General features: G+C 43.4%; 1 protein-coding gene across 1 annotated transcript in view; it reads left to right on the top strand.

Moving 5' to 3' along the window:
- Window positions 1-3,874: 3,874 nt before the first annotated feature.
- Acap2 (ArfGAP with coiled-coil, ankyrin repeat and PH domains 2) overlaps window positions 3,875-25,099 on the top strand; it is a 156,052-nt gene continuing 134,827 nt past the window's right edge. Inside the window, exon 1 of the mRNA XM_029559193.1 lies at window positions 3,875-4,284. Within this exon, the coding sequence (XP_029415053.1) occupies window positions 3,890-4,284 (395 nt within the window). The 5' untranslated portion in view covers window positions 3,875-3,889. The remainder of the gene's footprint in view (window positions 4,285-25,099) is intronic.

The following is a 25,099-nucleotide window of genomic DNA, read 5'->3' as shown; positions in this document are numbered from 1 at the left end:
TCCTCAGTCCTCACTGGTCTCCTTCCTCCCGCCAAATAGTTCTTCCTCCTGCTTTCCTAGTTCACATGTATTCCATTGCTCCTTTGTTCTCTCCTACCCCCCCTTTAGACCTCTGCCTCCCCCTTTCTGCTTTCATATCTTACACATATGTAGGCATAGACACATGCATATATAAATTTAAATCTAGATTCTGCCTATGAGAGAAAATATGGTATTCATCTTTATGAGTATGGCTTATTTCACTTAATATAATGATCTCAAATTCTACCCAGCAACCTGCAAATATCATTTCATTCTTCTTTATGCTGAATAAAATGCCATTGTGTATATGCGCTTTTTGTTTTGTTCTGAGAAATGGTCTCACTGTGTAGCTCCAGCTGGCCTGGAACTCACTACGTAGACCATCTCAGGCTGGCTTTGATCGCACAGTGATCCGCCTGCCTCTGCCTCTCCACTGTGGGGATTACAGGCATGTGCCAACATGCCCTATTATATATGTACATTTTTAAATCCACACATCTGTTAATGGACTTCTAGGCTGGTTTTTATCTTGGCTATGTTGCATAGTGCCTCAATAAACATGGGTGTGCAAGTGCCTCTGTGGTATGCTGACTTAGAGTCCTTTGGGTACATACTCAGGAGTGGTGTAGCTGATCACAATGTAGTTCTGTACTGATTTCCATAGTGGCTGCACAGGTTACACTTTCCCCAGTGGAGTACAAGGGTTCCTCCTTTTCCACATTCTCACCAGCATTTGTTGTGGTTTGTTTTCTTGATGATAGCCATTCTGACTGGGATGAGATATAATCTCAGTGTAGTTTTAATTTGCATTTCCCTGATGACTAACATCATTGAACACTTTTTAAAATTGTATTTCTTCCTTTGAGAACTGTCTGTACACTCCATTAGCCTATTTATTAACAGGATGGTTTGTGTTTTTCATATTTACCTTTTTCAGGTTTTTTCTTCAGTTAAAATTAATATTTCTCGGGGGCTGAGAGATGGCTCAGTGGTTAGGAGCGCTGACTGCTTTTGCAGAGGACCCAAGTTCAGTTCCTAGCTCCCACATGATGGCTCATAACTATTTATAACTCCAGTTCCCTTTTCTGGCCTCCATGGCAATTGCATGCATGTGGTGCACTTACATACATTCAGGCAAAACACACATAAAATTTTAAAAAGTACATTTAAAAATGTACATTTCTTTTAAAAATGTGTGAGTGTATAATGCACATATGTGTGTGAATGTGGGAATGCACTAGCCATGGTGCACATGCGCAGATCAAAGGACAATTTTTGGGAGTTAGTTCTCTCCACCATGAGATCTAAGGATTGAATTTAGGTCAAATTTGGCAGTAAAGACCTTTACCTGCTGAGCCACCTCAATAGCCCTAGAGTTCATTACAGATTCTAGACACTAATCCCTTACTGTAGCCTGTCTCTTCACTCTGATGATGGTTTCTTTTGCTATGCAGAAGCTCTTGTATGTATGCGTGCTTGTGTGTGGAGGCTAGAGGTAGACATTCAGTATTTTCTCTCAGTTACTCGCCACATTATTTTCTGAGACAGTGTCTTTCACTGAACCTTGGATTCAGCCTCTCTGTCCCCCAGCACTAGAATTATAGGCATGTGCTACCATGCTCAGTTTTTTACATGGGTGCTGAGGATCCAAAAGCAGGTACTTATGCTTGTGTGGTAAGCCCCTTAGGACTGAGCTATCTTTCCAGACCCTAGTTCCATTCTTGCACATATCTTGTGGATATCCAGTTTCCTCAGCACCATTTGTTGAAGAGGCTTCCATTTTTTCCAATATGCTTTTGACCCCTTTGTGGAAGATTAAGTGACTGTAGCCCCGTGAGTTTCATCCTGGGGACCAATGCCATCCCGCTTGTTTATTGTCTGTTTTCTTTTGCCATTGCACACCATTTTTTGTTACTATGGCTAATTTTTTTGAGACAGGATGTCACTATGTAGCACAGGCTGGTCTCAAATTTAGGATCTTGCCATGTAGTTGCATTTAAAAAATTTTATTTATTTTAATTTTATGGGTATGAGTGTTTTGCTTGCCTGTATGTAAGTGCACCCATGCATGTAATATCTATGGAAGCCAGAAGAGGGTGTCAGATCCCTAGGAACTGGAGTTAGGGACGGTTGTTAGCTGCCATATGGGTGCTCGGAACTGAACTTGGGTCTTCTGCAAGAGCAGCTAGTGTTCTTAACTGCTGAGCTATCTTTCCAGCTCCAGCCCATGCAGCTAAATTTTTATTTGACCTCCAAATACCACTTTAGGTATCTTTCAAGAGGTTATGGTATGATGGAGCATTGACACAATAAATTGTTGTATATGCAGATTACTTGTCACAAATCAGAAATGCAATTACGTGTAGTATAAATGGCCAGCTCTCTTGGTAAACTTAAAAGTTACAGTGCTGGAAAAGGCTGGCTTGACTAGCTGACATATCTGAGGACACTGAACATTTAACATTCAGTAGTTTGTAGCTGTCAAGAGAACCTGTGTAGATCATAGAGAATTCAGTAAAAAATGAAATTGTTTCCAACCAAAGAGGAAGCATATACAATATTTGTGTGTTCTTTGAAATGTTTCAGCATTACAATGTTACTTTCTCAAGGTACTGAAGAGATCAAGATATAACTGTGGGTTATGAAAAACAGCATGCCATTAACTTATATTTACAGGCATATGTCAAGGTCAAAGGTTATATAGACTTTACATAGTTAAAGTAAGTGAGTTTAGTCTTAACCTTTAATTATGGCACTGAAGACAGTGGTAGAATTATAGCAACAAACACTGAATGGTTATTATGCAACACTGTGTTAACTGGACAATTTTATCAGACCAGTAGTTATTTTAAATAGAGAAAGTGAGGAGATAACTCCAGAAGTTTACCTCCATATTTTCACTTACAGTCACTAGGTTAAAACATACTATGAAGTACCCATGCTTCTAGGGCTGATTCAATAATATACATTTAAATATAATTTAGCTATTATTTTTTACAGTCAATGCCAGTACCTGTCTTGTAGGATAAATGTGAGGATCAGGCGGTGAATATCTTAAAATGTTTCTAGAAAAGTTCAAGGAGTGGGTGTTGCAAGGTGGACTACAGTGAGCCTGGTTTTCAGAAGCTCATGGGAATGTAGAAGCCTATGTAGACCTGGTGAAAACTACTGGGAGACAAGTCTAAGGAGGAATGTCTTCCGTGGTTTTGATATCAGGTCTCTCATACAAAACGTGTGTGTAGATCCTTCTGATCTTTGCAATTCTATCTCAGATGTCACCTCTTTCAGGGACACAATCTCTGGGTATATGAAAAGATGTATGTGGGAACAATTTCCAAAAATATTTTTTTTGGTCTTTTTGAGACAGGGTCTCCTTGTAACCCCAGCTGTCCCGGAATTTGCTATGTAGGCCAGGCTGGCCTCGAACTCACAAAGATCCGCCTGCCTCTAACAATTTCCAAATTATTAAGCGATGGAACCAAGAAGTGAAAGTTGAACTTTATCCATAAAGTTGCCCTCGCTCCTCTCCTGGCCTCAGTTTCTCTACACCGAAAGGAACACTTAGTCTAATCTCTTCCTCATTAGGATTTCTGCCCCTGCCCTCTCCAGATTGCTGCCAAAGTTGCTTTAAAGAGTAAATCTCCCTTTCAGACCTGCAGGAGGCGGTTCCTCCGCTGGCAGCTCCGCAGGGCTGGGCTGAGGAAGCGCTAGCAAAGGAGGAGGCTCGCAGGGAGAGGAAGGGTCACGTGACTTCCTTCCTGCGGCGTCTGCGTTGCCGGCCTCCTAGCAACCAGAGCATCCCGCCTGACGACGCCCGCTCATTCTGGTTGGCTATCGGAACGACAGTGGCAAGGAGGTGTCCTAGCTCATGTGGTCTATTGGCTCTGGCGCGCCCGGGTCCCGCAGGCGGGGCAGCCGGAAGCCCCTCCCGTGGACCGCTGCACGGTGGCTGGCTGGCCGTGGCTGTCACTCCGGGTCGGTTTCCCGGGCCAGTGCTCAGCTGAGGGCGGGAGGAAGAGGGGCCGATCTGGGGCCCGCAGAGCCCTCGCTGTCTTCGCGGCTGCTATGCCCAGCTGGCGCTGCGCCTTCCGGAGCTCCGCGCAGCGCTAGTGGCGGCCGAGCACCCACCGAAGCCGTCCGGGTCCCGCTGCAGCCGCTCCCGCCGTCCCAGGCTGTCCGGTCGCCGCCTGTGAGGCCAGGCGGAGGCAGGATGAAGATGACGGTGGATTTCGAGGAGTGTCTCAAGGACTCGCCTCGCTTCAGGTAACCTGCCCCGCCACCCGAGGCTTCCCGGAGCCACCTCCCTGGGGCAGGGCGAGAGAGCGGGCGCCCACTGGCCCGGGGAGTACCCGCTGGTCCCGGGGAGTATTCGCTGGCTCCAGGAGCGCCCGCTGGCCCGGGGAGCACCAGTCGATCCCCGGGAACACCCTCCGGGCCCAGGAAGCACCAGTCGATCCCCGGGAGCACCCTCTGGGCCCCGGGAGCATCAGTCGATCCCCAGGAGCACCCTCCGGGCCCTGGGAGCATCAGTGGGTCCCTGGGAGCATCCGCTGGCCCGAGGAGCATCCGCTACCCTTTTGCAGCGCCAGCTACCCCAGGGAGCACTCGCTGGTCTCCGGGAGTATCCGCCGATCTCTGGGACTGTCCTCCGATAGAGCAAGAGAGCAATTGAGAAAGACAACTAACATCAACTTCTGGCCTCCACATGCACATGCACGCCCACAAGCACATGCACGCCCACCTGCATACACAAGGGTACACACATACACTCTCTCCTCCCCCCCCCCCCCCCCCCCCCCCCCCCCCCGCAGCCCTGCTGGCTGTCCCCCAGCGGCGAGGCGTGGCCGGAGGGGACCGGGCCTCCTTACCCCCTGGCGCGCCCTCAGCCTCTCCCCGCGCCCGCGCCCCCGCCCCGTGCCCGCTGGAGGAGACCGGGCACCGTCGCTCTCCCGGAGTCGCGTAGGTCTGCGCGCCCTCGCTGCTTCCCCTCCAGCTGCTCTCCTTTCCCCTTCCTTCCGCTTGCCGTTCGCTCCCTCCTCCCCACCCCCTCTGCGAGCTAGATTTCTGGGCATCCTTTTGCAGGTCTCTTAGTTCCTCTTTCTTTTCTGCCCCCTTCGCCCGGGAGGAAGGAGAAGGGGGCTGCGGGACGGCTGCTCTGGTGTCTGCGGGGCACTAGGGAAGCGGTGGTTCAGGCGCCGGCAGGGCGGGGGAGGGGGACTTTGAGCGCCGGCCTTCCAGCCACCCCTGACCGTGACGGTCTGCTTTGCTTTCCACCTAAGCTCTTTGAAGGGGGAAAGGCTGCCAAGAGGTGCTGAGCTGAGGTCTAAGATTGACAGCATTTCTGCTTTGAGGACGGAAGTAGGAGGGCCCTGGAGATTGCATTTAGGTTCCTCTTCCCGTGGCCTCGGCCCTACAGGGCCCTGAATTCCAGTCGGATGCTCCCAGTGGATCTGTCATAAAACTGATGTGGTGGCACTACCATTCACGTGGGCTACCCTGCCATCCACGTGAGAGGCGTCAGGCCTGAGGGGGTCCGGAATCCATGCCCTTTCCTTTTCCAGCATTGTAGGAAATTCTTGGTTTGGAGAATGGAGCTTTTCTAGGCTGTATTTTACAGTGTATTAGACAGGGCTGGCCGTAGGCCTAAATACGGCCTCAAAACTTCCGTTACATAGTGACATTTCTTGAAAGCTTCCTCTGAGCATTGTTGTGTGTGTGTGTGTCTGTCTGTGTGTGTTGTGTGCTCCTGCATCCCCGTCGATCTCCCTGCCAAGTGTGCATTGTACATTCTTGCATCCTTGGGGAACTACCTGTTCTCCGCCTTATCACTTAATTTGGTATCCCAGTCTACTTCAATGACGAGGAAGGAAAAGAAGAGTAAAAAAAATGAATTAAACAGAGAAAATGTAAGAACACTTTGTCTTTTCGAGGTGTTAATTTTATTTGGAGCTAGTGTTTGTAAACAAACACAACCTGTACCTAATTTGGTTACTGTTGTTGCCATTTGATTTTGAAAGTTTTATGTTCTGGGCAAATTGAAGGGCCCTGGTGATACAAATGGATTGTGTAGGGCAGGCCTGGTCCAGCTTCCAGGACTGGGCAGTGAGTGAAGTAATTTTTAAATAAACGTTAGAAAGTGTTGCTTATTGTGAAATTTTTATTAATATGATTTAGTTATTTATCTTTGTGTGTTCATGTGTGCATGTGTGTGTGCCAAGCTGCGCGTGAAGGCCAGAGATAATCATTGGGTGTCTTTTTCAATTGCTTGCTACCTTGGTTTTTGAGACAGGGTCTCACTGAGCCCCAGGCTTGCTGATTGGTTAGACTGGTTAGCCATTCAGCCCTAGGGATCCTCCTCTCTCTGTCTTCCCAGCAACGGGATTGTAGGTGTGGTATTGCATCCCGTGTTTTACATAGGTTCTAGAGGATCAAACTCAGTTCTTCAACCATGTGTGGCAAGCATTTTAACAAGTGTGTCGTCTCTCCACACCTCAGCTGTTTATACCTCATATGAAGTAACCACAGTAGTTTTCTCTTTAGAGAATATAGCTTTGTGCTCCCTTGGTTTCAGATTCAATACTTACTTACTTACTTACTTAATTAGACAGGGTCTCCCTGTAGCACTATGTAGACCAGGCTGGTCTAAGACTCACAGAGATCTGCTAGTGTCTGCCTCCTGAGTGCTAGGATTAAAGGTGTGTGCAATGACACCTGGTTAGATAATTTTGTTTTTTAAAAAAAGCAAGTTGAGTGAAGGGCTTTGAATAGGTTTCTAACTATTGGTGCTGGTCACAAGCCTTGTGATGCTTTTGTTTTTAATCATTGACTACAAAGTAAGTAGAGATACTAAGTTGTATGGTGTGATAGGGTGAACTTTTTTGTTAAACTTGAATGCAATATCTTCCATATTTTAATGAGGATTAGAGATTTTCAGTTGTTTTTAGCTTTCTTGAATTCCAGTTGTTAGCTGCAAATTGGGAACAGATACCAAGATTCCAAGAACATCAGCATCTTGTATTTGTTTTGGGGACTAGATTAGATTTTCAGTAGAGGGAAGAATGCCAAGAAATCAAAGTCCTGTTATTCATATTCCTAATAATTGTAGTTTTTCTGTGACTGTACCATTTGCAGTTTTGTGTTGTATTTGAATAGAGTTATTTCATTAGTCTTTATTCATGTGCTATATATATTGGAGAAATTTGATTTAGGCATATATGTGAATTATGAGTGTTATATTTAAGCTTGTATCAAAGTAGAAAATGTGTGCTGTGAACATGGGTAGCCCATGCCTGTAATCCCCTCTGCTTCAGAGGATGAGGTAGGATTGTGAGTTGGAGGTTGTCTGGACAGCTTAGCAAGAACCCTATCACCTGGACTGGGTGGCTTAGTGGGTAAAGCACTTACTGTAAAATTGTTGAGGACTGGAGTTTGGATCCCCAACACCTCCACAGATGCTGGGCCATCATGGTGGTCATCCTATAATCCAGAGCAAGCTGTCTACCTAGACTAGCTGAATCAGTGAACTCTGGGTTCAATTGGGAGACCCTGTCTCAAAATATAAGATGGAGAGTGATGGAGGAAAACACCTGACATTAATGTCTAGCTTCTACATGCACTCCCATATATGTAAATACAGATCACACATGCATACCATGCACAGATACAGAAAATTAATTATGAGGACCGGTCCTCTTTGACTTTAATTCCTTAAAATTCTTTCACAGTTGAATCTTATGTCACTTAGATACGGCATGTACAGGGCTGGAGAGATAGCTCAGTGGTTAAGAGCCCTGGCTGTTCTTGCAGTAGACCAGGGTTCGAATACCAGCTCCCACATGGCGACTAACAACCATCCATAACTCCAGTTCCAGGGGATCCAATGCCCTCTTCTGTCTTCCATGGGCACTGCATGACATGGGTGCACTTATACACATACAGGCATAACACTCATACACATAAAATAAATAAAAAATTATGACATGTGCATATGACTACCTCGGGTGCTGTAGACTTAATGCAGAATCTTAATGCAAATCTTGTTGAAGAAAACATTTGCCACCATTGAAGCTCAGACCATTGGTCTTCTGTTAAATGGATGATGAAATAGGAGGTGGTGCTGACTGAAGTAGGGAAAGGAGGTTGTAGTTACAACTGTGTCTTTTGATAATCTGAGTAAACTCAGTGGTTTCTGTTACATTCCAGTGTAGGTTATTTTGATTTTTGCTTTTAGATTGGAGGGCACGTTTCATTGTGTAAATTTTGTGTTCTTTTTTTAGTTTTTTAAATGCCAGTCTGAAATCAGCTTAAAGGTCAAAATCTTGTTAAAAAATCTGTAAGAATGTGAATGCATCTGTGTACTTTTTTTTTTAAAATAGAAACTTTAAATTTCGACTAATTTTTTTTTTTTTTTTTTTTTTTTTATTTTTTTTTTTTTCCTTGTAGCCCCAGCTGTCCTGGAACTCACTATGTAGACCAGGCTGGCCTCGAACTCACAAAGATCCACCTGCCTCTGCCTCCCAAGTGCTGGGATTAAAGGTATGCGCCACCATGCCCAGCCTTTGATTAATATTTTCGAAGTCTGAATTTGGACCTTAAATGTATATGGTTCCTCTTTTGAATTTTATGAACTTTTAATAAAAATTGTGTTTCTAGGATGGGCACCTTGGTGCATCACTATAATCCTAGCACTTGGGTGCAGAGGCAGAAGGATTGTGAGTTTGAGGCTAGCTTGGGCTATGATGTAGTGAGACATATTTTAAACATATTTTGGTTCATATACAAAGTGAGTGTGATGGTACACTCTTTTAATCCCGGGGCTGGGAGGCAGAGGCAGGCAGATCTCTGTGAGCTGGAAGACAGCCTGATCTCAGGCTGATCTAGGTCAGCTGGGACTACAGGGACACCCTGTCTCAAAAAAAGTGAACATTTTGTTTGAGATAAAAAATTGGGAGGCTGGGACTGGAGAATGGCTCAGAGATTAAGAGCATTGACCGCTCTTGCAGAGGACCCAGGTTCGATTCCCAGCACCCATGTATTTTAGTACCAAAGTACATGAACCCACATGGTGGCTGACAACCAGCCATACATTAACTCCAGTTCCAGAGGAATCCAACGCCCTTTTTCTGACCTCTGAGGGCATTGCACAACATGGATGCACTTATACACATTCATGTAGTACACTCATTCAGATACAATAAAAACAATAAAAAAATAAAATACTAAAAATTAAAATGCAGCTAGGTATGGTGACACATGCCTTTAATCCCATCACTCGGGAGGCAGAGGCAGGCAGATCTCTGTGAATTTAAGGCCAGCCTGGTCTACATAGTGAGTTCCAGGCCAGTTGGGGCAAAAGGGAGACCCTGTCTCAAAAAACAAAAAAAGACCCCAAACCCAACCCCCCCCAAAAAAAACTCTGAATTGTGAAATGCTTTTTGCCTGAGTAGTGTTCAGATACAAACATATTTACTTTAGTGAGCTTTCAAACACTGTAGTCTTTGTGTGCGCTATTTAGGTTTTATCCTTATGTAACCATATCTGTTGTATACTATCCTGAGGGTTTTTGTTTATAGATTATATTTCTGATTTGATTATTTTTTAATAATCTAGAATAAAATCTTTAATAAGGTGTTTCTGAATAAAGAGTTTTAGTGGGTAAAAGATTGCAACAAAATAGGACTATGTACACTTTAGTTACATTTTGCTATTAAGCCACTGTCTCCCCTCCTAATTGGCCACTTTTTAATCCCATCTTTCTAACAGACAAGCTCCTCACAACTGGTTCCTTATACAGTGAAGATATAGTGGGCAAAGGGATAAGGAGAAACCTGTTTTCATCACACAAGTGGTGGTATTAAACTTTTAGATACCAAAGTACACGAACCCTGATGTCCCTTATTGCAGTTTTAAATTTCTGATTTAATGCAATAAAAATTGTTCTAGTTTGTGTCTTTATTGCCGTAACAAAACACTCTGACCAAAACAACTTGGGGAGGAAAGGGTTTATTTTATCTTACATCTCCCAGGTCATAGTTCATCACTCAGGGAAATCAGGGCAGGAACTCAGGGCAGGAATGTGGAGTCAGGAGCTGGAGCACAGATCATGGAGGAATGCTGTTTACTGGCTTGTTCCTTTGGCCGGTGCTCAGCCTGCTTGCTTATACAACAAAGGACCACCTGTCCAGGGATAGGATGACCTGCCCAGGGATTGCATCACCCACCAAGTGGTCTGGGCCCTCCCATATCACTCAACAATCAAGAAAATGCCCCACAGACATAGCAACAGGCCAGTCCAATGGAGGAAATTCCTTAGTTGAGGTTCCCTCCACCCAAGAGTGTCAGGTTGACAGCTGAAGCTATCTAGTACAATTGACTCCTTGTCAACTTGACACACAAACACATCACTAGTAAACCACAACCTTTCCATTTTTGTCCCCAAGATATGATGTTAATATTAGTGTTACAATATAAAACAGTACAACTTTAAAAGTCTTATTATCTTTAAAAATTCAAACACCTTAAAAATTCAAAGTCTCTTTAACTAGTCTCTTTGCTGTGGGCTCTTGTAAAAATCCAAAACAAATTACGTACTATCTTATTTCAAAATGGAAGAACTGAGCACTTAAGTAAAACCAAAGTTCAACAATGTAGCTCAATATTGGACATCTGGGATTCACTCATAATCTTTTTTTTTTTTTTGTCTGTTTAAGACTGGGTCTCCCTGTAGCCCCATCTGGCCTGGAGCTCACTATGTAGACCAGGTTGGCCTTTGAACTCACAGAGATCTGCTTGCCTCTGCCTCCCAAGTGCTGGGATCAAAGGCGTGCGCCCCCATGCCTGGCTCAATCTTTTGAACTCCAAGGGTCTTGGACCACTCCATTTCTCTGGCTCTGCCATCCACAGCTCACACAACTTGTCTCATAGGCTTAGGCTGGCTCCACTCCATATCTGCCACTGCCCTTGGTGGTCATACCATAGTCTTGGCATCTCCAGTATGCTGGGGTCTCCAATGCAACTGAGGCTGCACCTTCATCAATATTCTCTCCTTGCCTTGCATGGTGCCAAGCCTCAGATCCTCTCCATGACCTCTTCAGTCCTGAGGGTCCGCACCAAAACTGAGGCTGCACCTTTGCCAATGATCTTTCCTGGCCTCTGACAGTGCCATGCCTCAGCTGATCTCCACAACTCCTTTCATGCCTTCAAACCCAGTACCATATAGGAGACCTTATACTTTACCAAGTCCTGTTTCCAGCTTGAGATGGAGCCTCGGGTCCCCTCTGGACCACAACTTCTGTGTGCTGACCCTGAGGAGATACTTCCCAGACGTCACTCAATGATGCTGATCTCGTGTTACTTATAGCTGATTTTTCAGTCCCAGCTGATCATCATAGACTATCCCAGTAAAGCACAAAAGATTTCATTTCCAAAAATTCTTAATTCAAAATATATTATGCAAACCACCCGGATAGAGTCTCTGCTTCCCTTTGAAGCTTCACAGGCCAGGCTTCCATTGTCTAAACCTCTTTCAGCATTATTTTCCAAGTTCTCGTAGAACAGTTCACTAAACTCCAAGCACTTTTCCAGTCCAAAACTCTAAAAACTCCCACAATCTTTCCAGACATATATGGTTACATCTGTTGCAACAGTAATCTACTCTTTGGTACCAATTTTTGTTCTAGTTTGCTTTCTGTTGCTGTGACAAAACAACTTGGCGAGAAAAGGGTTTATTTTATCTTACATCTCCCTGGTCCCAGTTTATCACTGAAGGAAATCAGGGTAGGAACTCGGGGAAAGGCCCTGGAGGAAGGAGCTGAAGCATAGACCATGAAGGAACACCACTTACTGGTTTGCTCCTCTGGCCTGTGATCAACCTACTTTAACACAGGACCTTCTGCCCAGGCCTCGCACTGCTCACAGTAGGCTGGGCCCTCCCACATCACTCAACAGTCAAGAAAATGCTCAGTAGACATGGCCGTGTTCCAGTCCAATGGAGGAAATTCCTCAGTTGAGGTTCCTTCCACCCAGGTGTGTCAAGTGGACAACTGAATCTATCCAAAATGAGTGAAAGCTTTTATGATATGCTAGACCTCATTCTGGATCCTTTGTTAACTAAAATATCTTATGAAGTAGAATTATTATTTTGATTTTTTTTTTCCCGGGTTGACCTCAAACTCATAATCCTCCTGCCTCTATTCCCCAGGTATTAGGATTTCAGTTGTGCATCACCATATCTGGCTAAAATAGGAATCATTGTCCTCATTAAAAATATGAATATTAAAAGTAGTCAAATATTTTGACTGTTAATTGTGTGAACTTTAAAAATGATGAGTCTATATGCTAATAAAGAATAATTGAAAAAGAAAAAAATGATGGCTCTGTCAGTGAAGTACATCACTTTCCCCTCCCCCAGTTTGTGGTTTTGCTTTCAAGGGGTCAGTTACCTGCATGAATTTCTGTCTGAAAATACATAATGCAGCCAGTGATATGACTAAGCACGTAGGGGTTCTTGCCATGCAAGCTTGGTGACCTGAGTTGGATGTAAAGATAGAAGGAGAGAACAGGCTGTATAAACTTCCCCTCTGACCTCCATATGTGTGTTGTGGCACATGTGTCCTTTCACGTCACACACACAATAATAATAATGATAATAGTAATAATAAAATTGAAAATACTAAACAAAAATATTAAATAGAAGATTCATGCTTTATTTTGATTTTATTTTGGCTTGTATATGCATTGTATGTACATGTTCATGAAAGTTTATGTATATGTGTATATGTATTGGAGGCCAGAGGTTGGGATCAGTCTTCTTCGGTTGCTCTTTATCTTTTTATTTTTTTATTTTTTAAAAATATTTTATTATTTTTATTTTCTGTGTATGAGTGTATTACCTGTATGTATGTGAGTGCACCCGTGTTGTGCAATGCCGTGGAGGTCAGAAGAGGGCTTTGGATTCCCCTGGAACTGGAGTTAAGGATGGTTCATAACCACCATATGGGTGCTGGGAATCAAAGCTGGGTCCTCTGCAAGAGCAGTCAGTGCTCTTAACCGCTGAGCCATCTCTCCATCCCCTACCTTTTTATTTTTTATTAGTGTGTATTTGTTATATGTAACAGTGGGTTTCATTATATTTTCATACATAACGTAATTATTTTGCTCATATTCATCCTTTGTTACCTTTTCTTATCCATTTCCCACTCCCACTGAGACCCCTTTCTCTTCCCAACTAGCTTCTCCTACTTCTGTGTCTTTTGTTTTCTGACCCACTGGATTTCATTAGGGTTGCTTACAGGAGCATGGACACCTTACCAATGGTTACACCACTGCAGAAAATCTCTCTCCCTCCCCCACAAACCAGTAGCTGAATACAGTTCTCAGGAAGAGGTGGGACCTCATGAACTCCTCTGCCTTCCCTGACAGTGTACTGATGGGTTCAATCTTGGGCATACCTTGTACAGATAATCATAGGTGCTATGAGTTAAGAATGTGGCAGCCATGTCATGCTCAAAAGTAAGCATTCCCTACCACTCCTCTCTCCTTCTCTGCCTCTTCTGTGATACTCCCTTGAACTTTGGTGGGGGTGATATCAGTTTCCATTTATGGGACAGTCACTTATTTTCATCACTTTGACCAATTAGGAATCTTTGCAGTTACCACTGAGCACTGCAAAAACAAAACAAACTTCTCTGATTAAAGTTGACAGCAGCACTAATCTATAGGCATAAATATAGTTACTTAGAATACAGTTGATGGGCACGTCATGTCCATTTAGTAAAATAGCAGCAGTAACTTCCTTGTTAGAGGCTTTTGACTGGACTTTTGGTAGTACTAGATGTGACTTCTTTCCTGTGAATTCAGCTTCAAGTCCAACCAGAAAATGGTTGGTTGCCCCCATAGTGGACTTGCCACTGTTGCACCTGTGAGCACATTTTGCCTGGCTAGTTGGTAGTGTTGTACCTAGGGTTCACACCTGAGTAAGACTGTTGTTGGCAATTCCACCCTAGCAGTCTGCATAGCACCTTTTGGTACTCTCAGGGCTAGCTAGGAGGAAGAAAGCTTTAAGCCTAGTTGTAGCTTGATTTCTCTATGTCCTGTAACAAGACTGTGTTCCACCTTATTTTCTGAAAAAGGCCCTCTTATGGAACCTGTAGCTCTTCAATTTGGCTAGGTTAGCTGACTGGCTAATGAGCTTCAGGCACCTGCCTATCCCTGCACTCCCATCACTGGGGTTATAGACGCATGCTGCCACGCCCATCTTTTTGGGGGGGGGGTGCTGGGGATCTCAATTCAGGCCCTCATGCTTGTGCAGCAGGCACTTCACCAATTGAACCATCTCCCAAGTCTGAAAAATTTGTGTTTTACAATTTTGCCTTTCTAAAAAGTATGATGAAAAACCCCATGTTGTCCTGCTCCATCCAGTTGGGATGTGCATAGTTCCTTTGCCCAGTGTATGTACACCATATATACTACCTGCCTGTTAGTCACTTAGTAGCTATCCTAGTTATCAGATGAACTGTGGTAGAACTTCAGCGCTTGTGTTCAGGTAGCCTTTATTTTATTTATTTGTGGTCCCAAAGTGTCCAGAAGTACAAGAGTAGTGATGTTGGTAATTTGGGCATGTTCCAAGGAAAATGTAAAGTGCTTAATTTAAGTAAAAAGGCAAGAAATTTCCATAAGAAAAGAAAGAAAAAGATTGAGATTGCTAAGATTGATGGTGTCTGGTTTGAATATGAAATGCCCTCCAGAAGCTCATTCATGTGTTGAATGTTTGGTCTCCAGCTGGTGGCACTCTTTTGGGAGGTTATGAAACATTGGGAGGTGGGGCTAGCCGGAGGAAGTAGGTCTCATAGGTTGGTCCTCTTCAGGCTTGGTTCACAGTTCTTCTTCCTGCTCTGCTTCCTGTCAGACACAAGGTGAACAGCTTCTTCCACATTCTTCTGGCACTGTGACGTTCTGCCCAAGCACCCAAAGCCTGAACCCTTTGAAACCATGAGCACAAATGAACCATTCCTCCCTTAAGTTGCTGTATCAGGTGTTTTAGTCACAGGGATGTGAAAGTGGCTAATACAGAAACTTGGTACTACTTGATGATGTGATTCAGAAGCCGTTGGGGACTGGTTTGTGGGAGGGATTTGAAAAGGTTTGATGAACTGGACTAGAGAAGCTCAAGTGCTTAAGCAGAAGTTACTGATGACTGTGGTGGGAGCTTAGAGGACTAGAATGTTGAGAATGATGGAGTTGGAGGCAGTGAAGGCCAGGCTTGGGAGGTTTCTGGCTGAAGTGAGGTCTCTTGAGAATTGGAGTAGAGGTCGTTCATGTTACATTATACAATTTGCTCATGTCCTGAGACTTTTTGGAAGGCTGAATTTAAAGGTGATAGACTAGTTGATATGACAGAGGAATGTTTAAGGCAGTTCAGTATTCGGGCTGTGGCATAGTTGGTACTGACCGATTTTAGCCTGACTTACAGTGAGAATCAAGAACAAATAGCAAATATCTGAAAACCTTGCAGTATGGTCAGGAAAGCCTGTGTAAAGATGGTGTTAAGAAGCATGGCTTCTGAAGAGTTTAATGCTCCTGAGGAGAAGCCAAGCACTTTTCCTTGGGACTATAGAAAAGAAGCCCCAGGTTTCTCAGGAGTTGGCTAGGCTCCAACCCTGACTGACTCAAGGGCATAAAAGACTAAACTTACTTGAAAGCTTTGACAAGATGCCTGTTTCCTAGGCATCTTGCTTGCACAGGGCAGGCTAGGATTCATTTCACTGTGCTTAGCTGCCCAGACACTCAGAAGCCACCATAGCCATGGTGTAGGGGCTGCCACTCTAAACTGGTGGCAGAACTGGCCATTATCCATGTGATCCTGGTTGTAGGGTCATGGAAGCGTCTATCAGATTTCAGAGGAAAGGCTGAGAGGCCAGGCAGGGAATGTGTGACAGAGTGGGAATCCCTGCAAGTGGACCAGGAGAAGCCAGTGTATGAAGTCTCAGGGTGAAGCCCAATCTGCAGACCTATAGACTCCAGATTAGTGATTCTGGCATTTTGAATTTGGACTTTGAACAATGTTGGTACCATTATGACTTTCAGGACTCTTAGAGATGGACTACAGTCATCTTGTCCTGTGAGATGGTCATGAACTTTTGGGGACTTGGGGCAGAATGTTATGCTTTGAGCATGACCTGTCCCCCACAGGCTTATATGTTGAATGTGTCGTCCCTTGCTGGTGGCACTATTTTGGGAGGTGGTGGAGACTTTGCAAAGTGGAGCCTAGGTGGAGGAAGTAGGTGTGATGGGGAGTACCTTTGAAGGTCAATCTAGTCACCAGTCCCTTCTCTGCTTTGCTTCCTGCTACTGTGATGTCAGCTGCTGTCATGCTCTTCCTGCTGTGATGAACAGCTCAAATAAATCCCTCTTTCTTGTTTGCTGAGCTATTTGGTCATAACAGTAGGAAGACTAACATGCATGGTACCAGTGGGTCTTCTAACTTTGAAATTTTATTATTTTTTAACATTTTATTTATTATTTTATGTGTTTGAATGTATTGCATGTATGTGAGTGCACCCATGTTGTATAATGCCCTCGGAGTCAGAAGAGGGCATTGGAATCCCCTGGAACTGGAGTTGTAGATGACTATTAGCCACCATGTGGGTTCTGGGACTTGAACTCTGGTCCTCTGCAAGAGCAGTCGGTGCTTATAACTGCTGAGCCATCTCTCAAGCCATGAAAGAAATTATTTTTAATCTATCTATGTATCTATAACTCATCTATCTATCCATCCATCCATTATCTGTCTGTCTATCTATCTATCTATCTATCTATCTATCTATCATCTATCATCTATCTATCTATCTACAATCATCTATCATCTGTCTATCTATCTAGTGGTATGTGTGTGTGTTTTGGTCAAAGACAGTTTGTGAGTGTCAGTTTCCCTTCTTCCACCATGTGAGTTTTGGAGACTGAACTCAGGCAGTTAGACTTGGTGGTAAGTGGTTTTATCTGATGAGAAATCTTACTGTCTCTTTGTTTTGGTTTTTGGCAGTCTCACTCTATAGTCCATGCTGGCCTAGAACCATGGCATTCCTGCTCCAGCCTGTCCTGCTGGGATTACAGGTGTGAGCCACTATACCTGTCTAGAAAAAAGAAATTCTTGCAGTTTTTGCTGTCATATTTCAACCTATGAAAGTTGCAGACATGACTCAGTGGGTAAAGATGCTTGCTGCCAAGCCTGACAACAGAGTTCACAAAGTTGCCCTTTGACCTTGATACGAGTACGATGGTGAACACGTGTATGGACACACACGCACATGTAAATAAATAAATGTAATAAAATAATTTTTTAAAAGTTGCAGACATAATATGTAATAAATGCCTAGTTAAGGTGGAAAAAGGCATTAAGGTTTGTGGGTGGAAGACATGAATAGAAACCATGTTCTGATTATTTGCAATGTGCAGTGGCAGAAATTGTTTAGCCTGTATGAACACTCCAGCAGCAATCCCCAGAAGTGAATAGTCATGTATTCGAAACAAGAGATGGTCACACAGATTTAGGTAAATACATGTTTGGGCTGAAAACCATTAACAATTACTGGAGAGGCTGCATCTGTTGAAGAAGCTGCTGCTGTACATTTCAGTCCTGCTGAAGAAACTAAATTGGAATTCCATCCAACGAAAGATTTCATTGATGAAGCTAGACTTTTCTGGAAGATACCCAATAGAACTGACATTCTCAAAAGATTAAAGTTGATGCCAGGACTTCTAGTTAGTGTTCTTCCATGAGTTTTGCTAAAATCACAGTTGTAGCTCTTTAGTTACTGACATTTGTTTCTGATATCCAACTAATCAGCATCATCAGGCTCTGTGACCCAGGATGGCCTGAGGAGACTGATAGGCTCAGGCTGTGTCATGGCACCTGTACCATTTGTCTTACCTCAGCTCATCAAGTAGACAGTGACTAATAGCCCAGGAAGAAGCATGACTGCAGTGTGACACTGCACGTTGCATTCATATAGGTTTAAAAAAAAGATTTATTTTTATTTTATGTATAGGAGTGTTTGCCTGCATGTATGTATGTGTGCTTTGGTGTCTGTGGAGGCCAGAAGAGGGCCTCCTGGATCCCCTGGAACTGGAGTTATAGGCGGTTGTTAGCCACCATGTAGGTGTTAGGAACTGAACCCAGGTCCTCTGCAAGAGCAGTCAGTACTCTCAACCACTGAACCATCTCTCCAGCTCCTCATATAACTTTTATTACAATGTATTGTTTTTTTTGTTTTTTTTTTTGAGACGAGGTCTCCCTGTAGCCCCAGCTCGCCTGGAACTGGCTTTGTAGACCAGGCTGGCCTTGAACTCACAGAGATCTGCCTGCCTCTGCCACCCAAATGCTGGGACTAAAGGTGTGCACCACCATACCCAGCTTATTACAATGTATTGTTGTAATCATTATTTTATTGTTGTTACTCTTCTTGTGCCTAACTAAGTTAAACATGTAAGTAGGTATGCACCCCGGAGCCTACCCATGTACTCACATGGAGCCCTCCCCCTGTGTGTTGCCTTGTCCTGCTGGGATGCAGGGAGCCTGGAGGGAACACTCACCACTGATCTGAACAGGACACTCACTGGTCCCAGTGTAGCAGCTCTGGGCTCTGTGGGCTCCTGTGTCTTTAAATAGTGCTGGCTCCACCCAGGACAGTGCGAATAGAAACCTAGGGAAGTGGCATTCCTGAGAGACTGCTAAGCTCAGATTTTCTAGCCCAGCTAACACCCTCTGGAAGGCTGTGTCTCCCTGGCGATGAAGTTATAGGTGGTGTGAGCCACCCAATATGAGTGCTGGGAACTAAACTTAGGCCCTCAGGAAGACCAGCAAGCACCTGTAAGGGCCGTGTCATACCTCCTGAGATATATGATCATAAAAATTAGTATTTACAGCAGGCAATACACTCATACACATAAAATAAAAACAATAAATAAAAAATTTAAAAAAATTAGTGTTTATGGGGCTGGAGAGATGGCTCAGCAGTTAAGAGCACTGGCTATTATGATTCACAGCACCTACATGGAGGCTAACAACCATCTGTAACTCCAGTTTCAGGGGAATACGATGCTCTCTTCTGATCTGTGGGCATTGCACGACCTGAGTACACTTATACACATGCAGGAGATACACTTATACACACAAAATAAAAATGATAAATTAAAAACCCCAATATTGGGGGCTGGAGAGATGGCTCAGCGGTTCTTGCAGAGGACCTGGGTTTGATTCCCAGCGCACCCACATGGCAGTATGGACCATCCTTCACTCCAGTTCCAGGGGAATTTGAAGCCCTCTTCTGACCTCCACGGCATTGCACAACATGGGTGCACTCACATACATGCAGGCAATACTCATATACATAAAATAAAAAAAAACAACAAAAAACCCAGTATTAACTTTAAGTCATTCTTGTTACCTATTACTGTGTAATAAGCCAACTTAAAGTTTAGTAACTTAAAACAACACTTTAGCTTATGATTCAGAGTCAGAAGTTTGGGAAAGGGCCTGGCTGGATTATTCATCTCTGACTCATCCCTAAGCCCAGCTGAGATGCTGAGGCTGGAAGACCCTCTTCCAGCATGGCTTCCTCATTCACGTTTCTGATGCCCTGGCACTCTTGGGTCTCCGTGTCCTTTCCACATGGCATTTCATTTGTTCCTTTCCATGTACCTTGGACTTCTCATAGCATGTTACTATTTAGTATAGTTGTATGTTCAAAGCAGCCAACTATTCCCAAACAATATCAACTTTATCATATTTCTTAGAGTGGTCACCAGTGCTACCTGTCCCAGGGGAGACAGCAATATAGTTTTGTGTGTGTGTGTGTTGCTCCCCTGAATTATATCTCCATCCTCTGTTTTCTCTCTTTATTTTGGAACAGAATCTTACTAATTTGCCCAGATTGTTCTTGAATTTACTCTGTAACCCAGCAAGTCTTGAACTTAAGATCTTCTTGCCTCAACTTCCTGTGTAACTGGGGTTATAGGTCTGTGCTACCAAGCCCTGCTGGACTATTTCATCTTAATTGGGAAATGGCAAAGCCATGTTTAAGATGATCAATATTGTTTTGTAGAGGTAGCAAAATAACCTGACAAAGCAGCTTGAGGAAAGAAGGGTCTATTTTGGTTCATGGCTTACTAGGATACAGTCCATCATGGTGGGGAAGGCATGGCAGGAGTATGAGGTGACTGGACACATTACATCTGCAGTCAGGAAGCAGAGAGAGATGAACGCTGCTGCTTTGCTCAATTCCTCTTTTCCCTTTTATTCAGTACTGAGCCTCCGTGCCTGGGATGGTGCAACCCATACGCGGGGTAGATAGATCTTCCCTCCTCACTTAAAGCTTTGTGAAAGCACCCTAAGAGTCAAAGGAGTGTGTGTGTGGTGGGAATGAGAATGTCCCTATAGGCTTCACGTATTTGAACACTTGGTCAGTTGATGGTGCTGGTGGGGTGGGTCATGTAACCTTTAGGAGGTGTGGCCTTCCTAGAGGAAGCAGGTCACTGGGGGTGGACTTTGAGGGTATACAGCCTTGTCCTACTTCCAGTTAGTGGCCTCTGCTTCCTGGGCCTGCTTGAAGATGGGCACACTCAGCTTTCTGCTCTGGCTGCCTCTGCCGCCATGCCTCCCGTCCACTATGGACTCTTTTTTTTTTTTTTGGTCTTTTTGAGACAGGGTCTCCCTGTAGCCCCAGCTGGCCTGGAACTTGCTATGTAGACCAGGCTGTCCTTTGGACTCACTGAGATCCGCGTGCTTCTGCTAGGACTAAAGGCTTGTACCACCACGCCCGTGCATGATAGACTCATCCCTCTGGAACTATAAGCCAAATAAACTCTTTCTTCTATAAGTTGCCTTAGTCATGGTATTTTATCATAGCAACAGAAAAGTAACCAATATAATGCCTTCAAGGAGACTGCAAATCCAGTCAAGTTGACAATGACAGCTCACCATCGCATGACTATGTGACTATGGAACATTATATCGAAAAGTATTTTGTAAGTCATAATGAGAAAAATTAAAATGCAGTAAGATTGGTTGTTTTGTTTTTCATTTGGGATAGGGTCTCATTTTTTAGTCAACTAGCCTTGAACTCTTGATCCTAATGCCTCAACTTCTTAATTACTGAGATTAATTACAGTTATGTACCACGAACCTGACTGAAGATTGCATATTTAAAACCAAAGCAGATCTGTTTCACCATGTGATATTCTCCCGTCACGTTCCAGTGTAGCACATGGTCCTCACTAGAAGCTGAGCAGATGTTCGTGCTGTGTCCTTGGACTTTTTGACCTCTGGAATCATCAACCAAACAAATTACTGTTCTGTAAAACTAAAAAACAAAAACAGACCAAAAAACAAAACAAAACAAAACCCTCCAAAACTTTGAAGGAAGCTATTTTTGTCTGTCAAATCCACAATTTTTTCTTTTTTCTTTTTTGGTCTTTTTGAGACAAAGTCTCCCTGTAGCCCCAACTGGCTTTGAATTCACTATGTAGACCAGGCTGGCCTTGAACTCACAGAGATCCACTTGCCTCTGCCTCCTGAGTGCTGGGACTAAAGGTGTGCACCACCATACCTGGCTTCTAATTGATAATTTTAAGAGTTCTCAGTGCTGCAAAAGATCTAGGAAGCAACCCTTATACTATTGAAGAGGTCACAGCCTGGCAGAATGTTTTAAAAGGATGTGCTAGTAAAATATCCCACAACTTAATCTAAGACATTTATTAATTATTGTGTATGTGAGGGGCACACGTGAGGAGGTCAGAGGACAACTTTGTGGAACTGGTTCTTTCCTTCCACCTTAACATGGGTTCCATGGATTGAACTCAGGTTACCACGCTTGTATGACAAGTGCCTTTACCTGCTGAGCCATTTTTCTGGATCATCCTTGCAATTCAAAAATACATGTATTTGTTGGTGAGATGGCTTAGTGGGTAAAAGTGCCTGCTGCAAAGCCTGATGACCTGAGTTTGATCTTTGGGACCTACATGGGGAAAGGAGAGAACTGACTCCTAGGCACGTTGTCCCCTGACATCTACATGCATGCTGTGCCCTCCAATATAATTTAAAAATATAGTAAAAAACTTTTAAATGTGTATGTTTTGATTTGGCATTTTTAGAACTGGGAATGCCTTCTAAGGAATGTCATAGTAAGTGTGTCATGCACCTTTAATGCAAAAAAGGATATGTAAGTAAAGCACCACTGATCAGGGCATAGAAAAATTTTGCAAAATGATGTGGAATGTTGGCAAAGAAAATTACTATTTAGCTATTAAATATAATTGTAAGGGCTGGAGAATGTGGCTCAGTAGTAGAGTGCCTGATATGTGTAAGGCCCCTAGTTTGATCCCCAACACTGTAAAAAACAAAAACAAAAATAAGAAAGCAAAACCACAAAGATAAAATAACTAATATGCATAAAGTAGTTCATGTATTCTAGCCCCATTCTAAATTCTTCATGTATTTATTCCTCATGACAACCAAATGAGGTGTATATGATTATTGTCCCAGGTTAGAGATGTAAAACAAAGGGGCAGAAGTGACTCAGAAGTATAAAGAGGTAGAAAGAGATTTGGAGACCTGTCAGTTTTGCCTTGAATCTATGTAGAATCTGAGTCAAGAGCTGGTGGACTGGCCTCCCTGCTTGATGGATGTGTGGTGGGCAGACAGGGACCCATTCTCAGAAGAGCCCTGTTCTTAGTTCGATATTCATCTGCCCTTACTTTGAAATTCTGAACGATTTTTCAACATGAGGTGTCCACTTGTTTTCTTTTCTTTTGTTCCTGAAAATTGTGTCATCTACCTGTGAGCTCAGGCTTTACATTTTTAAAAGTTGAAAAGAGAGAATTCCATGACACAAAAAATTATAGAGGATTTCCTTGTCTGCAGAGAATTAGTGGAACATAGCCCTGCCTGTTCATGTGCACTGTTTGCAGCTACTCTGCTCACATTGTTTTTGGTAATAACTGTAATATTAAGTAGAATTGACTCTGCATCTATGGGTTCCTATCTGTGGTTCAGCCAACCACAGACTGAAAATATTTAGAAGAGAAGAATTGTGTCTGTAGTGAATATGTAATAAATATTTTTGTCATTTCTCCCAAGTAATATAATGTGGCAACTGTTTACATATTAGGTGTTATAGAAATTTAGAGACTAAAGCATACAGGAGAATATCCATAAGTTATATGCAAATACTTTACCTTTTTATATCAGGGCCTTGAGCATCTACAGAATTTGATATCTGCAGAAGGTCCTGGAACCAACCCACCACCACTACCCACTGTATTTGCTGTCTGGTCCTTTACAGAAAACTTACCTAATTGTCATGGTCTGCTCTAGACCACGACATTGTACTTATCATGAAAGAATGAGGGTATGAATGCCTTGATATGGATGATGCCCATGATGTAAGAGAAAGAAAAAACAGATTAGTTAATAGAATGTGTGATATGACACTCAGATCAAAACATTATAAAGACTAGAGGGGAATGAGGAAATATTGGTCAGTAGGCACTGAGACACAGTCAGGAGTAAGAAGTTCTTGTGTGCTGGCGCATAGTAGGGTGATGGGGTAACAGTTATATACTTTATGTTTCAAAAAGCTGGAACAAAATATTGAATGTTTTCATTATAACTGCCAAATGCTTAAGAAGCTGGAAATGTTTAACGGAGCTTAAACATTACACAATGTACACATGTTATCAAAATAACCCTTGGTGTCAGAGCCAGGTGGATCTTTGTGAGTTCAAGGCCAGCCTGGTCTACATAATGAGTTCCAGGACAGCTGGGGCTACAAGGAGACCCTGTCTCAAAAAGACCAAAACAAAACAAAACAAAACAAAATAACACTTGGTAAGTTTTTATAGTTCATCAGTCCTGTCTTTAGATTAGGTCACGACAGAATCTTTGCCCCTTTGCCCTTTGCCAGCAGCAGCGTTGCTTACAGCCCCTACCGTCTTTGTTCTGTACCTGTGTTCCTTTCCATTTCCTTGAGGTCTGTTTCTTTTCATACAGGCCATGTCTTACAAGTCTGTTTGCTCTGACTCCCCCCTTTTTTCTGTGATCCAAGAATCACAAATCACCCAAAAACCAGTTGTCTTGCTACCACCAAAATGGGTCCTGAATCCAAATACAAAGATTACACCTGGTAGGATTTTGCACATTTTGGCTTTTTTTTTTTTTTTTTTTTTTTTTTTTTTTAAATTTCTGTCTTCTGTACTATTACCTTCCCAGGCTGAAAGATGACCATTTGTTTCTCTGAAGTAGCAGTTGGTCATGAACTTCATGGCCTGAATAGTTACTGTGTCATTCATAATGGCCTTGATCCTCAAACAGCCAAGAAAGAGCAATGTTTATGGGTTCTATTTTTTATTTGTATTGTTATTTTTTTTAGGCAGGGTCTCCTTGTAGCCCCAACTGGCCTGAACTTGCTATGTAGACCAGACTGGGCTCGATCTCATAGAGATCTGCCTGCCTCTGCCTCTTGAGTGCTGGGATTAAAAGCATGCACTACCATGCCTGGAATGTTTATGTTTTTGTGTGTCAATTAAAGTAAGTCTAGAGGGGCTAGGGTATAGCTATGTGGTAGAATACTTGCCTAAGATGAAGGAGACCTATGCCCCCTTCCCAAAGGAAAGCCTATAAACACATTTTATTTCTGGGAAATTGTGTATGTATTTGGATGTCTTATGCCTCTTGTCCCAGCCTGTCCCGTCCCATCCTGTCCCATCCCATCCCATCCCGCCCCGTCCTCTCCCATCCTGTCCTGATTTTTCATTTCTTGTGTATGGGGCATGTTGAACCAAGGGCCTTGCACATGCTACGCAAATGCTCTACCACTGAGCTGCACCCCCAGTCCACTTTTAAAGTATTCTTTACAACAATCAGTGCTATCAATAAAACCTAAAATATTACTGGAGGAAAAGAAAGCAATACATTCTTACTGCTTTTTCTCCACCGTGGTGGTGCATGCCTGTAGTTCCAGCACTTGGGAGGCAGAGGCAGGTGGATCTCTGTGAGTTCAAGGCCAGCCTGGTCTACATAGTGAGT

Source organism: Nannospalax galili, unplaced genomic scaffold, assembly GCF_000622305.1.
Source record: "Nannospalax galili isolate Female #2095 unplaced genomic scaffold, S.galili_v1.0 scaffold2049, whole genome shotgun sequence".
NCBI lineage: Eukaryota > Metazoa > Chordata > Mammalia > Rodentia > Spalacidae > Nannospalax > Nannospalax galili.
Note: the sequence above shows the minus strand (reverse complement) of the source record. Positions and strands in the feature narration are given on the sequence as shown.